At 36.6% G+C, this 17600-nt stretch overlaps 1 protein-coding gene across 7 annotated transcripts in view; it reads right to left on the reverse strand.

Annotated features, from left to right (window-relative positions):
- The window catches only part of TCF12 (transcription factor 12), a 161517-nt gene that overhangs the window by 60201 nt on the left and 83716 nt on the right, over nucleotides 1-17600 (reverse strand). For all 7 annotated transcript variants that reach the window (XM_053954891.1, XM_053954879.1, XM_053954881.1 and 4 more), the window contains one exon: nucleotides 9692-9756. In XM_053954891.1, the coding sequence (XP_053810866.1) occupies nucleotides 9692-9756 (65 nt within the window). The remainder of the gene's footprint in view (nucleotides 1-9691; nucleotides 9757-17600) is intronic.

Here is a 17600-nt window from a genome sequence, read left to right on the forward strand (position 1 = left end):
TTAAATTTTAGAGATATGTTTGCAATTATCAGCATGTTGTTAAAGAATCTCATCCTGAGAATATCATCAAATAGTAATGTGAAATACAGTGTTACCATTTTGAGAACAAAGGGACTCTGAATGAGTAATCAATAGCAACTGGCAGAAAATGAGGCATTAATTATGATCCCCTCTAGTGTTTTGTCTCAAACAACATTTCATTAAATATATTGTGCTAACCTGTACATCTTCAAGCCATTACCAATAGATTTGATCCGATACATTTTTGGTCTGTTTCAGGAGGAGGAAAATCTCAGAATTAGAAAACCAAAACAACATCTAAAGTGTTATATGATAACTTGAGCTTTTTTTTCTTGATCAATTTAAAGGAAATCAGGGGTTGCCAATAAAACATCTCAGGAGAGGATCCTCTAACAACATGTTGATAATTGCAAACATATTCCTCATTTAAAAAAAATACTTAGGGTCTTATAATCTCAGTGTAGTCTCTTGAAAATTTAATTATCATCTCCTATACCTAAAGTATCATGCAGGTTTGAGAAGATAATGACAGTCATCCATCAACTGCATCCTGCCAGTGTAATCAGGCTAATCTAGCTCACTGGATGTAAAACCAGCTACCTAGGGTACAAAATACTGAAGTGATGTAACATCATAAACAAAACTCCATTTAGCTTTACTGCCTTTCCAATTAATGGTAACACTGGTAAAGATCAGGTTATCAATATATTCTCATTTTACACCAAAGCTTTTCCGGATCACCAAGAGCTGCTTATTCATGTGTGCACCTAAGCATAGGCTGCTACTGTGGCGAATTCTGTTCATGTGTAAATACACTGGGACTGAGCACAGGGGCAGAGGGGCAGAGGAGAGAGAAGAAAGGGGTTTATTCAGAATTATGGTGGTTTTTTAGCAGGGAGGAGAGCAAAGATTAAATGCAAAGGGAAGAAATAATTTTGTATTCTTTTTGCATCTAAATGTCTTTAAAGAGCCTGATTAACACAAATATTTTCGAGAGTCCCTTCCTTCTCCTTTGCAATATTGTCTTCCCCGCACTAATGCTGCATATTGGCAAGACTACAAATTCAGTTTTACGCTTCTAAAGCAGCACCCTGCTGATGTTGGTGTCCAATCCCGGAGGTTATGCTGCCTCAGCTTGTCTTCCTTCATCCCCCCGGGCAAGGTATTTTTGCCTTGCTGACTGAATTCTAGGAAGGCATTACTAAGCATTGTGATTACAGGTCAGGCACCCCTCCCTTCGCCTTTGAATCTTTTTGCTACATTATGAAAACAGTAATTTGAACAGCTTCCTTTCTGTGATTATACAAAAGCCGCTTTCTGGAAAATTTTAAAACTTTACAAGAGAAGTTTCTGAGTGGTTATTCATCTATTTTTTATGGTACCACCCTCCTTGCTTTCCTTTATGATTACAAGATACTAGCATGAAGAGTCAATATTATAATAAAGGATTTTATGCTGAGTCTTATTTACAGAAGTCAGACTATAAAGGACATTATAAAGCTCAAACTATCTTCATATCTGTTCCTTAGTTCTCAAACTATCCTCTGCATCTTCAGCAAAATTATTTAAAAATATTTCAGACCACTAGTAGATCATTTCATGTATATAGTATGGAAGCTGTACATCTACTCTCCCACACAACCAAGAGAAAAATCTCTCTTGCTCTAAGAACCAAGTCAGAAAATTATTAACATGATGAGGGTACATTAGTAAAGCTACCAGTTAGTTGTTAGAACTTAACATAGAGAACACATAAGTTTTCACATATGATCAAGGGAGAGCTCATTTCAGTACTAGGGTGCTAGGAAATGGCCAGGAGATATCTTAGGCTACAATCTCCTCTCCTGAATAAATGTTATCCTTCTCTCCCTGCTCGTCAGAAACCTGTGCCAGCAGGAGCACCAGTGTCTGGAAAAGCACTCCAGAACACAGCTGAAACCAATACAAGCTGGATGGTTTAGTTCCATGAAGGAGGAATGTAAATGACAACTCTTGTGCTTCTTTCCAGCACTGACTGAGTGCCCAAGCTCTGCTCTCCCACCCATCCCAGGAAGCAGTGCTCAGTAACAGGCTGCCTACACCAGTCCTACTCAGGGCCTCTGTTCTTGACACCAGTTATTTGTGCATATGTGAAGTTTGGGAAGGGACTTTCTCTACCTAATAATTAAAAAAGGAAGTCAAATGGGGGCTTAACATACATAGAGTAATTACAGACAAAAGGGATGCACACTTCAAGAAAATCCAAAGGGCAATCCAGCTCATTCAGATAAGCAGGCATGGCTGAGAGTACAGAGCTGAGCAAATATTTTCCCCATCCTCCAGTAATACCATAAATTTGTAACTGAGAAGCACCCAGCTCTGAGGCAGTCAGAACAGCTGGACACAAACAACAATTCACCAAAGAAGTTTTATCTGCACTCCGTGCTGTAGCATTATTTTTCCTTCCTTATGTAGCAATATGCACAATAATATGTATAGTAGTCTACAGAATATCCATAATCTTATATACAGTCAAGAATAAACCAAAAAATAAAGGAGGCAAGAAAATTTGCCAACCCTAAATAGTATGAGAAAGAGAAGGGCAAAGACAAGAAACTCTCTTGTTTCTTGGTAAAGGCATTGAAAATCATTCCTTACAGAACTGCTCCCCCTTTATAAATAGCATCCCTCCTCCAACTATAACGAATTCCTAACACCTGCTACCCACTTCATTCCAGGGGGAATGTCTTCCCTGATTAACTTCAGGTGGTCACCTCCAGCGCTGGAAAAAGGAATCGAGCCTGTGCCCCATACATTTTTACTTTCTAAAAAGGTTCTGCACACTCCTTATCTGCTGAGCGACAGGAGATATTTTCCCAATAGCACAATAAGTAATTCACTTCTAATAAATCATGATGAAAAGGAAGTTAATATTGCTTGATTCTACTTGAGAAATAAAATAAAGCAAAATAAACTAAAGTTCAGGCATTCCATCTGCCCTTAAACTATATATCCTTCTCCCCATCCCAATCTTTTAGGATGGTATCAGCTGGCAGAATCCAGAGTCACTGCTTCAGTTAACATTGTGTCAGCCTTTCCTTCAGCAGCTGCATTTCTTAGAGATTGATAGCTCAGCTGTAAAAATCTGCTTCAGGGAGACACCTGATATCAAAAGTGTCAGAGAAGGGGAGATTAAAAAGAGAAAATTTACAAAATAAAACCAGTTTTTCAGCTTTAAAGTTATATTGGTATTAAAAACCCCACACATGTACAAGTCTTAAATTTTTTTTATACTTCTATAACTCAGTATTACTTGGATTTAAGGAGGCATCATGTTCTCTGTACTGCTTCTAAAACTATGTGAGGAAGAAAAGCAACTGGTGCCATTGCTTGTAGCCTTTCTAAGGCCTCACTCATCAGAAAGGTGCAGAAAATTACGTAATTTTCTGCCTCATTGGAAAGATCCATCTAAAGCACCCTCAGACATACACCAGCAGTGAGGAGGAAGAGCTTTCTGGTTGTTTAGTAGACACTGTTTGGCAGAAAGGCCAAAGGAGCAACTGCAGTGCCAGGCTGCCACGCTGCTCCTCCGGAGCACACCTGCAGCCTGAGGTGGATTTATTTGTGTGCCTTCGCTCCCATCTGAACAACAACCACCTGGGAAAATACCACGTGCTACAAAGACCTTGTTCTAGCCTAATTCTGACATTCTAAGTAACATCCCAGCTGTCAAATTGCACTAAAATCCTGCTCTACCCCACTATTCACAATCACTCATTTCTTTCACTGTTGTCACTTCTGAGTTTTTTGTCCTCACAAAACTTGTATTTCCAATTACATTTTTCATATTCTTCTCTACTTTTCCATTTTTGTCAGTAAATTTCATTTCTGCTTCCCACACACATTTTGCACATTCTTATCACCTAACATTCACAATTTTGTATGCTTAACCTTACAGCTGTTTAATGTTACCTGATGCTTTATTAAAAACATTAAAATCAATCTTCACCATTACACCAAATATATATCTTACAGTTATATAATTTATATAACTATAAATTAAAATTGCAATATAAATAATACATATAATTGTTTTATATAGCAATCATTATATTAATATTTATGGTATCAAAATAAATCTTAATGAGAATTTATTAATTTATTGTTAAATAAAATTTCTTAATATTAGTTAATATGTTTAGGAACATATTAAAAACATTTTTAAGTTGGTGCTATTTTCTGGTATCTATACTCTTGTTTTAATGTTTGCTTGCTTGATCCTCAGCACCCAGCCAATAATACAAAAAAGTTGCCATTTTTGCTTATGCACAATACAAATGAGCTTTTATGTCCTCCCTAGACAGCTCAAATTTCTGGAGTTGTACCCTTATTACACTTCCTCAGCTATTAGAGTGAGCTCTGAGATAACTACTTGCCCCAACATGGCAGGACTGTTCTTTAGGTTTGAATTCTGCTCAAGCTGCTTTAAAGTCTCTTTAAATTTTAAAGAGGCAAATTACTGACTATGCAAAGACAAAGTAACATACACTTGCAGTCATTTCTTTTGCTGAAATGATCATCTGTTAAATTGCCCAGGAAATTGGTGCTAAAGGCATTTTTTGGGTTTATTTCAAAAGTTCTTCTAGTGTTTGTTAAGAAACAATTTTTTTTACACAAAAATAAACCAAACTTTTTACTCCATTAAGGATGTAACAGCTAACAAATACAGTCTAACAGGCTGCCATTTTATTCTTTAACAAATAGCTAAATTTGCAGGCAACAAGATGCAAACCTTTAAAGTTCCATGTTAAATTGTGAAGAAAGGAGAAAGTGGTAAATTCTGAAAAGTTGTTTGAAATCATGTCTTAATATGTTTACTCGAAGTATATCCCCATAAGGAGCACTAAGTGTGGTGCTAATGTGCATAAAATGTTACTGGGATGCTGCAAAATTCAGGCTAATTTAATAAAGCCTGATGTGCCTTACATCATGTTGCAATGATGCAATAATATGCTGCTAAATGAGTCACCTCACATTAGCTTCATGGCAACAGCAGAGTTGATGGCTATTGAAGGGAAAATGGGGTAGAAATATTACTGCAAATATTGATGGACTAGCTTTCTGCTGGACATTTTTCATCCAAGAAAAAGCTGCCTTCTTTATTGTGTGTTACCAACATACACAAAACTTAATAATAGCAGCAAAAATGAGTTGGAAATCCACCTGCCACTAAATAAAATATATGTAGTGTACACAGTATCATATAGATTATCCATATGCTGTCTGTGTAGTGTTATACATTTCATGCAGTATGTATATACATCATGCACTATAGTGTATATTTTATAAATTGTTTTATATATATATGATTGTACATAGTCTAAGTGAAATGTAATTACTAAATTCAATCCATAGCTCCTTCCAGCACTCATATATTCTACAATTTTACCAGCAGCACTTTTTTCTAAATGGGTTTTATAAGTTCTGAAGTCTCCCATCATCATGTAGACCATATAGATTAATGAGTAACAAAAATGGAGTAAATTAAGATACGACTCTTTATAAAAGGCTACACTTTAAACCACAAGTGCTGAAAGCCTCTTTAGTTCCTGCCTAGCATCCATTACATTCAGCACTTGATTCTACTCCTTTCCCACACACAGGATAGAGTGCAGACTTCAAATTATTATGAAGGGAGGAAAAATGTGTTATCTCCACATGTCAAAAAATCCATCATGTCTATTTTTCATGCATGATTGTTTAGAATGAAAATAGAACATTAAGGGGATAGTCACCAACGATTTACTATCCTGAGCCCAGTGATGCCAGTGGGGAGAGACTGTGCCAGGCACATGAGAACAGGCACTGTGAGGCTAAAGAAGCATCCCCCCACCAATTACCCAGGGCACTCTCAGGCTCCTGGGGATAAAGTTACCTTCTGGGAAGACCCACACAAATAATTAGAAGAATTAGTCTAACAGCTACACATGTACTGCACATTTATCTCAATTTCACTTTAAAAATAGTGCAGACCCCTGGCTTTGAGCTCAGACCTGTCAAACCAATGTGCAGTGACAGCTGGGGACCTTTTTGATGATATTGGAAATGGGAGTACTGAATTCAGTATCTGCAGTCTAATCTTGTTTCTTTCACATAAGCTAATTTTTCAGTACTAAATCACACAAATGTGAAGAAAACCCTTTTTATCACAAGAAGCTTTCTGTGATTTTTACCTGATTTATAATTTGTGAAAAGTTACCATTCCCAAAACTGCAATTACATGACCAACAGGAATGGTGGAGTTTCCCACAAAAATCACAAACTGCCATCCTCTCTCCAATTCAAAGACACTAAAAGAGACTTAGTGTCAAGTCACGTAGCATTGCATTTCATTCTGACAGCTAAATAGAGTTTTTAGTATTTCTTGTAAAAGCTGTCAATTCTTCCTCCAGGTAAAAATTTTTGACATTCATCTAAAACAGCTCTGCATAAGCCTTAATTTGTCATCTTACCCATCCACTTAGAGTCTATATACTTTTGGATGCTCCTTTTTGGCTTGTTTAAAACACCTGATGGAGAAAAAACCTGAGAACCTGTATTTCTTGCTAATAAAATATTCATAAATTGGCCATATTTACATTCTTGTGACTAAATGTTACAGCTAAATTAGATTCTATTACCTAAGTCACTCAGGTTCCTAAGCTACGTTGAAAATCAATCACACTTCAACTCCTACAGCCTAAATATAAAGCCTGTAGGTAGCAAACAGTCCCTACAAATCACTGCTTAGATTATTTTCAGTAAAAGGTGAGAATGATACCAAGACTCCTAAACATTGCAGTTTACAGTAGTCTTGAAAATTTTCATTGCAGCCTTCTGTAAACTCAACAGAAAGTAAAAATTAAAACACCTCACACTTCCATACTACGTTATCAATACCTTTTACACCAGTAACATAAGGACAGGGGGTAGGAGAAGGATGGATTCAAGTGTATTTGGAGAAGTTAGATATTTCCAATTCATCTGTACCCAATAACAGACTCAGGAGACTGACTAGCTTTTGCCATGTTACCATTTCAGAAACCTTAGCCACTGTCCTTGAAGAACTCATGGTTTAGAGCAGAGACAAGAAAAGAGTGGGGTTGGTTGGTTTCAGAGAGGAAGAAAAGTAGTGGCTTGTAATTCCTCAACAACCTAATTTTTTTTTTTAATAATACTAGAAGAAATAGATTGCAAATGTCAGAAGAGAATGAAGAAGTGATACTGGTTCAGATGGAATACACTATATAAAATTAATTTCCTTCTCAGATCACATAATAGATGTTTTAATAAGGCTTTTACCACTTCCACATTTCACAGGTGAAATAAGGAACCAAGGACAACTAAGACTCGTGCTGAATACAGAGTGAAGCTGATAAAAAACAGCTTAGAGTTTATGATCAACCGTGGGTGAATGTATTAACTGAGACTTTGCAGGCGTCTGTTTTGGGCATCATTCCACCTCTTAATTAGTGACTTGGATGGAAAATGAAGACTACATTTACTAAACTCACAAAGCAAATAACCCATAAGGATCTACAAATGCAGCGCAAGCCTGGAATTCAAAACTGCACTGACAAATTTAGAGATGGTAGAAGCAATGTGTTTAAAAAATAAATACATTTTTGCACATGGAACCTGTAAACTGAAAAACACAGGGTGAGGAATAGCAAGCTAGCCAGTATTACCATAAAAAGGTATTGGGAAATTTTAGACCACCACGACTCAAATATGCATCAGAAACTGGATATTTGTTAGGAAAATAGGCAAGTACCACCCAGCAAAACATTCACAGTACTGTCTGGAAGATCCAAGAAATTTCTTTTTGCCATGGTGGTAAGGCCCTAGGTGAGGTACTTGACCTCATTTAAAGCACTGGAATTCCCTAGGGTTGTGAACCTACTGGAGAACATTGAAGGCAGAGTATAAGCTTTTCTATGAATATTTCAGTCTGAGATAGATCCTGTTGCATAGCCACTGTTAAAATATAGCTGCACTATACACGCCCAGGTAAAAATTAACTCCAGTTATGTCCGATCTTTTCTAAGGACTCCTTATCATCTTCATCATCTAATGGCTTTTCCAGCCCCTACAGACTTAAAAGAGAGTGGATCCATGTCCACTGTCTGTAAGACAAGGGTTAGCTACTTTAATTACAATGATGTTTAGATAAGGGACCAGGGAAGCTTTCTTAAAGTAATTACACTTCAGTAGTTGAAAACAAAACCCAGAGTGGTCATGCAGTCTCTTCCATCTCTAGACTTTTTGAGAACTGACCACATGAAGCCTCTGTCAGGGACAATGCAGCTGATTCTTCATTTGGATTGCAATGACCTTTCATGATCACTTTGGACCTTCTCTATGACAGATTTCAAACACTGCAGCTTCAATGAGAGCTGCATTTCAAGCACTACCATGCATTCAAACAAATAAAAAAGATTCAGAAATCCCACCACAGTCCAAGTTAAATGAATTCAAATGCTTTCAGCTTTACCTGACAACGACCAAAATAAAAAACAAACTGTAACTTAACACATGAATTTAAATGGAATCAAAATTTAATTGAAAGTTAACTCTATGTTCATTTTTTTATTTTCCTGAATATAGAACTAATACAGATTTACCTACAGTAACATTTTCCCCACATACTAAAAATTTTAAGGAAAAAGAAACTGAGGGAGGTTAGTCAGAAGCTTATCGAAGGGATAAGCAGAACTAAAAGTGATGTTAATAGAAACAAATACATATAAGATTGTAGGCTTAAATAGGCTTAAATATGCAAAAATTATTATTGAACAGTACTAGATAGAAACAATCATACTATACAGAGATATAAAAGGATTTTCCTCACTGAGAAACTGAACAACAGAAATTACACTCATTACTGCAAAGCAGACTGGAATTTTATGCAAAGGTCACATAAAACCATTTTCCAATACAAAACATTAATTTAATGAAAGAGTAATGTGGAAATTAATTTGATTCCAAAACAAATGTCAAATTTAAGTTATTATATTTAAATAGAGTACATACAGAGTTATTTCAACAATAGTAACTACACTAATACAATGTTTTACTGTCTAGACTGGTAATAATGTGAAGCCCATAACTCTCAGGTAAAGAGCTATACTGCTTTTTGGGAAATGTTGCTGAAAGCTCACCCATACAGCTACAAATGGGTCTTTGTTTGCCACATCTGCGTTGCAGAGAAGTAGTAAAGGCTGTGAGAATGATCCTTTCTTAATAGGGGAAGCATTGCCACATGGTGCTGCCCATTCACACTTCCCAAGCTACTAGTTAAAAGACTGAAAACCAAGATGTCAAACTCATATGCTAGATGTTATCCTCCAGAAGAAAGACACTTCTGAAAATATCAGCTCAAAGGAAATATTCAACCTACAGTAAAATTACAAAATGTTCCTCTTTGAGAAAATAAACATAAATTAATTTCTTAGAATTATAAACATATTAGTTATTTAAATCTTTATCAACAGACACGGAATGTAATCACATGCTAATTATACTTTTTAAACAGTCAAACTTCCTGTGCATTCAAAACAAACTTTTAAACAATTATCAAAATATTCTTAATCTGGCTCATTAGAAATAAAATGAAGAAAATCACTCTAAAATGAAGAAACTCTATACTTACTTGACAGCCAGGTAAGCCTGTATCTCTACCATACAGTGGAAATGGGCCTCTGTCGGAGGATTTTCCTATAAAAGGAAGAAATTTTAAATTTGGTTATTTTTAAAATCCCCTAGACATCCACATCAGTTGTCCTTTTATGCAATTCAGAAAATCTATTAGCATTATAATAAATCTACAAACATTAAGTTGCATGAATAAAATCAGGTTTTTATATGTGTTTAACATGCTCAAACAACACTACAGAAACAGACGACATATTTACCTAATTAAATTCCTTTTGTAACCAGTCAGATACTATAAAATATTCCTATTCAGTATGTTTAAATACAAAAGGCAAAATCCCTTTTTACTTCCATTATCAAGAAGCAAAGGTAGAGACACTTTCAGACATTTCTCCTTCCTACCTGAAAGTAACACTTAGCTGGTATCCATCTTAGACAATGAATATAGTGAGCAATAAAATAAAACTTCATTCAAAACAGTAAAGCTCATGCCACCCTTAAACCATGGCTGATTCATTCAGCTCTTGACACTCACCCCTAAATCCTTAAAAATCTTTCTGTTTAATGTACAGATCAGCAGGCACAAAACTCAAGCAATACAACTGGGCAAGACAGCAAATGCAATTTTTGTGGGTAAGCAGCACATAGAGAACACGGGGCAGACTGGCTGCCTTCTGATCCTGCTGCCTCAGGTCACAAGACATTAGCAAAGGGTTTGCCAGCTTCAGAAAATCTACTTAGTGCTGTATTTGTTAGGTATGCCACCAAAATGGCATGTTTGTATATGAAAACTCAGTGTGCAACTTCTCCAGTAGAGCTCAGAAGTTTGTCAATCTACACTTTAAAAAAAAGTCTTTAATAGAAGCCTGCTGAACAATGCCAAGGATCAGACACTCATCAAGTTTGTGTGCAACAAAAAACATCAAGTGCATGTGCCTGCCCTAATTACAGCAGTTAGACTAAGAAAAACCCTCTACCACCACTCAGAGTCTGATCCAAAGGCAAGCATTAATTAACCAGATCTACCCATTTGAAAATGAATGCTATTTCACCCAACTAGGCATTCCCTTTGCAAATGATGTGTGTGCTATCCTGTCCTAATAAGAAGAAAAAGTAGCCTCTCTTTCACATTCCCATTTCAGTGATAAATAGCTCCATGTTATTGCAATTGCACTTCAAGAATAGGACTTCCTTTGCTTTTTCTGATTTTTCGCTCTTATTACCAGAAGTCCCCAAATATAATTTCATAGGAGGAAAATCTAAAGTATGCTTTTTGTTCATTTTAAAAGTGCATCTTGTGTAAGCAGGGAGGAAGAGGAAGTCTGAATCTCTTGGAACAACATCTCTGCAAGATTATCATCATGATAGCTACCAATGGTATGGTCAACAATAGTTTGCTTGAAAAATGGCAGCTCTGCTGCAACAAAGGGAGAAAAAAAGTTAACATTTTTCTGCTGAAGCAATTTGCCTCTAACAATCTATCAAGCACCAAGCAAATAAAATACCTAGCATGCAAAATTATAAGTAGTAGGATGAATCATGCTGTTCATTTTAAACCAGACTCAGCACTTTCTTTCCAGAAAATGAGAATCTCATATCACATGATAAACAACTTTGACTGAAGTATGCAGTATTCCAGGCAGGCTTGAAAACAAATATTTGTACAAGAGTCAATTACAGAGGCTAGAAAAATTATGATTTAAATTATGGTTTGTGTAGCAAGCAAGAAATTGTTAGATAAGAATGCATAAAATCCTGTTATTTAAATGTTATAATTTTTAAAGTATGGCAGATTCATATTAAAGGAGAAAAGCTTACTCCAACAGCCCAATCTATAGTAAATTTGGTTCTAGGAAGTGACCAGGAAAAGTCAAAGCTTTCTGATGCTGCAGTGCCAAAATATTTATCAAAAATTAGCTGGAGGAAATTAACATTTAACCTGTGTTCAAATGCCCTAGCTTTTCAATGAAGGGTTTGGAAAACAACCCAGGATCAACTGTGAGAGATTGCCTTTCACAGACAGTCTCCCAAACACATTCCCCTTTCAAGCACTTAGACAGGACTCTCAAACTTGCAATAGCGTCACAATACTACAGGTATACATTTTTTAAATACCAAAAATTAACAGGTACACACTACAGCAACACACCCTAAGTCCTGCTCCTGGCTCCCTCTCAAACTGTGGAGCTGCACGCTGTGGTCCCTCGTGCGGGACTGGAGCAGTGCCAGCAGCTTCATCTCCACATCAGCACAGCTCGAGGATGGGACAGAGCTGGGTGATCCTGGGCAGCATTACAGCACAGCACTGCGTGCAGTGAAGCCTCTGAAGCTTCAGTGAGAAAACACCACGGTTCCCCAGCACCCTGCTGCCTGGCCATATCACAGGACAGCTTCACTTCCAACACAGCGGAAAGGTGATGGAGTACAGACTTCACACTGCCCGTTGTCATCTCAAGGCTCTTCAGCTGCTCCAGCCGAGGCACAGCGCTACTCTCTCGCTATTTCAACCTTTGTAAGCTAATGCCAAAGGTAATGTTTACTTATCAATAGAAACAGAAAATACTTAGCACCACTTCACAAGTACTTGAAAGGTGGGTGATGTCAGGTTTGAGAAGGTGACATTTCCTCGATGGTTCACTAAGAGGTAGGACCCATACACACTCTCTGATCAATGCATGGGCAGTCTCTAGCATCCAATAAAGTTCATACACATGGCCAAATATGTCAAAGCAGAATTACTTTGGTGATTTTCAGCTTATGAAATACCTTTCTTGTTTACTCATACTCTCTACAGATTGGCAGAAGAGCACAAAAACGTAGAGGTTACAGTAAAACCCCAAACTACGGGAGTCCCAGTGCTTATGAGAATGCAAACTAAAAATACAATGAGAGTGAGAGCCAAAGCAGACTCTGACTTGCAGGCTAACCCCACAAGATTTGCAGCTGAGTCTGTTACACCCTCTCTCAGGTCTTGTCTCAGTCAGTGCCCACTACACAGATGGCAATAGTCTCTTTTGCATTGTAGCTGGAAATTCAGAAACACTAATGCTCAGCATTTTGGGGGACAGAAGGAAACTCACTGTGGCACCCAACATTAATTAGAAGAAGGAGAGCAAAAAACACTATAAATGACAAAATCCTTGTTGAACATTAATTAGAAGAAGGAGAGCAAAAAACACTGTAAATGACAAAATCCTTATCGAACACTTTCATTTGCACAGGTCTGTGAAGAGATGGAGGTAAGGCAGTGAGCAGACTTATCAGCTGGGAAGGTAAAGCAGATGCCCAGATGAAGTTTATTTCCTCTTCAGATCCGATTTTATTTTCACACAACAAAAAAGTTAGATGCTGCCATTTTAAAAGCAAAATCTATGCCTTGCTTACAAAGTAGCATCATGGTAAACTTTTCTTCAGGTTACATCCTAGTGGCTCTATATACCAGAGTTGTTTATTCCAAGCAGATCTGGAATAAAGCAATAGACATTTAAAAACAATTGAGTTGGTTATATGCAAAAATTTTATATTTGCAAAAATTATATATATGCAAAAATTTTATATTTGCACAAAAATTTTATATTTGCACAGGTCAATTCACAAGGCATTTGAATCTTTTAATAACTTAGAATTAATGTGTTTTATTGGGCCTTCGGGTTTTTTTTTTTTGAAGTTTCATGAGTTTTTATCAGGGAAAATTTCAAGGACCTAGTCACCATCTAACAGGCCTAAAGTTCAGGGACCATGGAGTTAACAGAAACCCAACCAAGAAAATCCCACTAGGCATTTTGAGCCACAAATATTTCCCAACTGCATAAATTTAAAACCCTGACACATTCTCTACCAATTCAAACATTAATAGGCATTTAGTAAATACTTTTTTTCTCTTGTAATCACTTGTCTAAATGTGATATGCTCACAACTTAACATAGACTTTGAATGCCACATGAGGAATTGTCTTCCACAATACATCTAAACGTCTAACAGCTGTGCAGCCTAAATACTCTGAACACAGAAGGAACTGAAACAGCAAGATGCAAAGTGATAGTGAGCTGAAAACAGCACTACATTAACTCAGTTGAGGACTACTTCAGTGATTGTGCTATAAATGCCTGCCAGTACAAAACAGCCTTTTCCCACTGCTTCTAGAAAATGCTTGGCTTATGAGAAGATGACAGAACTCTCAAAAAATTATTTCAATTTCCCAAAAAATTAACCCTTTACAGACTGAAGATCTTTCTGTGCATTGCTAAGAATTTGTTTGGTTGGCAGTATGAAAGCAACAACGTCTTTTAATGAGCAATGTTTATCATCCAGCATGAATGCTATAGTGACCACAGCTGGCAGCTGCTCTGTTTGTCAGACATGAAGTATGTCTGGCCTACTTGTACAGAGAAGCTGCTTTAAGTGAATACTGAAGCATGTTTTTACTGTTCCTAAATATCATTTCTTCAATCATAACACTTTAAACTGGTCCCTACAGATAGCCTACCCAAAAATCAGCTTATAAACATTGTTGACAAGTTTGAGAATTTCTTTTTCTTTTCAATTTTTTAAAGTGGTGTTTTCAGTTTAATATTTCAATTCAATTCAGCTAGAAATCAATTATTAGATTGCTTTCTTCCCCCTCCACATCCAGCAAAGTATGTGTCTTTGTTACCCACTGAATGAATACATTCAAATAATTTTTCATATGCAGATCCAATGTAACAAGGAACAAGCTGCACAAGCTGCACTGGCGCATACAAAAGATGCAAGAAAAACCTTCAACAAAGTACACATTTTTCTACTAATCAATATTGCTTTCCAAATTACTATGAGGTAGAAAGTACATGACGTTTATAGAATAATTTTCTTGTAGGTCCACTCTATTTCTTTAAATTTTGTTGGCATTAAAAATTCTTATACAGCAATTATTCAGTACAATGAAAATAATACCATGTTTGATTAAAACACAAATCCATCTCTGCTCCTAGGACTTGGTGTGTTGCCTTCTTTGAGGCAAGACTGACACATGCAGCCCTAAAATTTTTTACTACATATCTATGCATTTCCCACAGCAGCAGAGGAATAATTTCTTCCTTTTCTACTGCTATATAGCCTACTCATTAATAGAGGCTGTCCCAGTTTTAGTATCTTCTCTCTAGCATTTTAAAGATCTATAATGCACACGTGTACATATTGTGAATACATATAAAAACACAACATACATTTTTCCTTCTGATACTTGAGCCCCAGAACTCCTGGAAATGAAACAGAGATCTGGAGCAACACAATTAGAAGAAATGGTTTAAAACAAATGACCTCCTATTCTCTTCATGACAATGTTTAAGTATTATTGGCTGATGTGTGCCAAGCATGCTGCTGGCTGCACGAAGGATGTTTAACAAGCCAGTGCCAACAAGTGCAGCTGCTGGACTTGCAGCACCCTCCTCCTGTTCATTCCAAGCCAAATTACTCACTCAGCTATGAACAATGAAGCAGCAACACAGAAAAATGCCAAGTGCAAGTGAGATTAGTGATAAACTACAGGATCCCTACAGAGGTCAGTGATTAGCAGGTCCCCAGCCGTAATCACTTTCCTAACTCAGCCTTTATCTCATCACTGCTCCATCTTAGTTCAGTCTTCTGACTGCAAGCACCTTCTCCAGTCAATAAACCTCCAAGTCTTGCAAACTCATCCACACTCTCACACCTTTTAATAAAGCAGTCAAACCTACACAATACGGAATATCTGCAAACTTGTAGGACACATTTTTAACCTTAAAGTTTAATAAGTAATTAATACACAATAAAATCCTATTACTGGAAAAATTTTTAAAAAGTAACAGAACAGAAGAAAAACTACAAATATACTTAAGACAGAAATGCCATGCCCAAGTGTTGATCAGCAATGCAGTCTATACAGCTCATGATAAAAATGGTATATACAGACTGCAACTAGTGAAAAAATGTAGGACTTTTTTCCCCCCATATTGTGACATCTTCTAAGACCAATTTTCCCAGACAGCAGAAATAAATGTTTTAGTAAAACTTGGGTTTAACACTACAGATTTGCTCTGTCCTCCTTTTTTTGGCCAAAATTTTGAAAGACTGAGATCCTACAAAACTAATGATTATCAAGAAGTAAGAACTATGATTCTGAATGAGATTTATGGGATTTAACAGTCCAATCTCAGGTCTGCCAGTAATCTCCTAGGACTCTCCATGCCATAAATCCTCATTTGTAAGAAGACAGCATCATAGTTCTGTTATCTAGTCCAATTACTTATTTGGAGCAAGAACTGCTTTTCCCATCCAAATAATCCAAAATGAAGCTGGAATTACCTGTAATCAACTTCCCATTATAACTTTTGCAATTTAGGAACGAATACTGAATTATTGCTTTTGTTAACATTTGCACAAGATGATCTGGAAAAAAAAAATTCAGTTTGCTTTCCAAAGACTAAAAAGATCAGAAGCTTTTATACTTACAGTTGTGTCGGCATTTGCAGATGTCTTTCACTTTGAAAATTCTACTGATTGAACCAACCAGGCAATAAATCTCTGAGTATATTTATAAAGATGTTAAACACAGAAGTCAAGGGATTTCTCACAACTTCTTTAACACAATATTTTTTTAAATAATGTCAGTGTGTGAAGAGGTATTAAAGAACCTGCTTCTCAAAGACATGCCTTTGACACTTCCATCCCATTGATTTGTAAGTACATCTAAGAAAAGATGGAGTATTTTGTCAGTTTGCAGATCACTGCACAGATCTTGTGCTATAAAAACAATTTATTAATGTTCTTATGTACTTCAAATACACAGGAGGTAAGGGTGGACTACATTCCACATTATATTTGGATTGACCCTATGAACTCGTAATTTATATGCTCATGTCAACTAGGAACATTTCTATTCCAACAGAGGCTGATCCATGAGGGCTCCTTCCTCAGTACTATTCCTGTCCCTCCACTTAGCAGGTTTACTCTGAGCTGAATAACAAATCAAATGTTTGCAAGGCTAAAAGGCACTGAAGTCGCTGGCAGGAAGAATGTACAGCAGTAACTGAGGGAAGAGGGAGGACAAACCTGAAGAAAGAACTTTCTTCTCTTCCTCCCCCAAGCATATGTAGGCAAGTATCTGCGAACCAAATAATTCCTGAAGAGCTGTTTCATGCACTTTCAAATTCTCCACTACTATGTCTACCCCAGGCTAACCTTACCATTAACAATGTTAACACTCTATTAACCCATTTTGTGTGTTGCACATAGAGAGAACACCCAGGGAGAAACAGATTAAAAATATACTAAAAATGAGGGAGATCAGGGATATCGAATATCCAGAAAACAATAACCAAAGTGAGTTTGCATGTGAACACTCAGCCATTCCATTCTGGTGGCATTTGTCATATACATTTACTTACCTCACCTATCCATTCCATGTTTTTCTAGAGTATCCAAGTGTCTTCACTTTGTGAATTAAAATATTTTTCTTTTGTCATCTTCCCCACCTCATCCCCAAGGGATTTAGTTCAAATTCTTAAGTAACTAGCAAAGCTGCTACTCATAGTTAACTTGAAAAGCATCCCTTGCTCTCCTGGTGTGGAATTTGTCCCAGATCTAAGAACAAAAATTACTTTGAACATCAATTACATTCTTAAGTCTAAAGTCAAGAGGATTTTTTAATTGGAAATTAATAGAGAATCCACACTTTTCAACAAAATGCTACACCTGTTTCCAATTAAAAGATTATTTTGGTAACACTACTTACTACAAATTACTAGATTACTTCATGTGTGTATATATATATAAGTTCTGCAGGTATCTACAGCTTCTCTTATCCAAGATCTATTGATTCCCATTTAATGTGAAAAGTCAGCTTGTCATCAATGAAAGATTCCCCCCTTGCCCATTTTGTGTATAAACAC

This window comes from Vidua chalybeata, chromosome 13 (genome assembly GCF_026979565.1).
Source record: "Vidua chalybeata isolate OUT-0048 chromosome 13, bVidCha1 merged haplotype, whole genome shotgun sequence".
Lineage (NCBI taxonomy): Eukaryota > Metazoa > Chordata > Aves > Passeriformes > Viduidae > Vidua > Vidua chalybeata.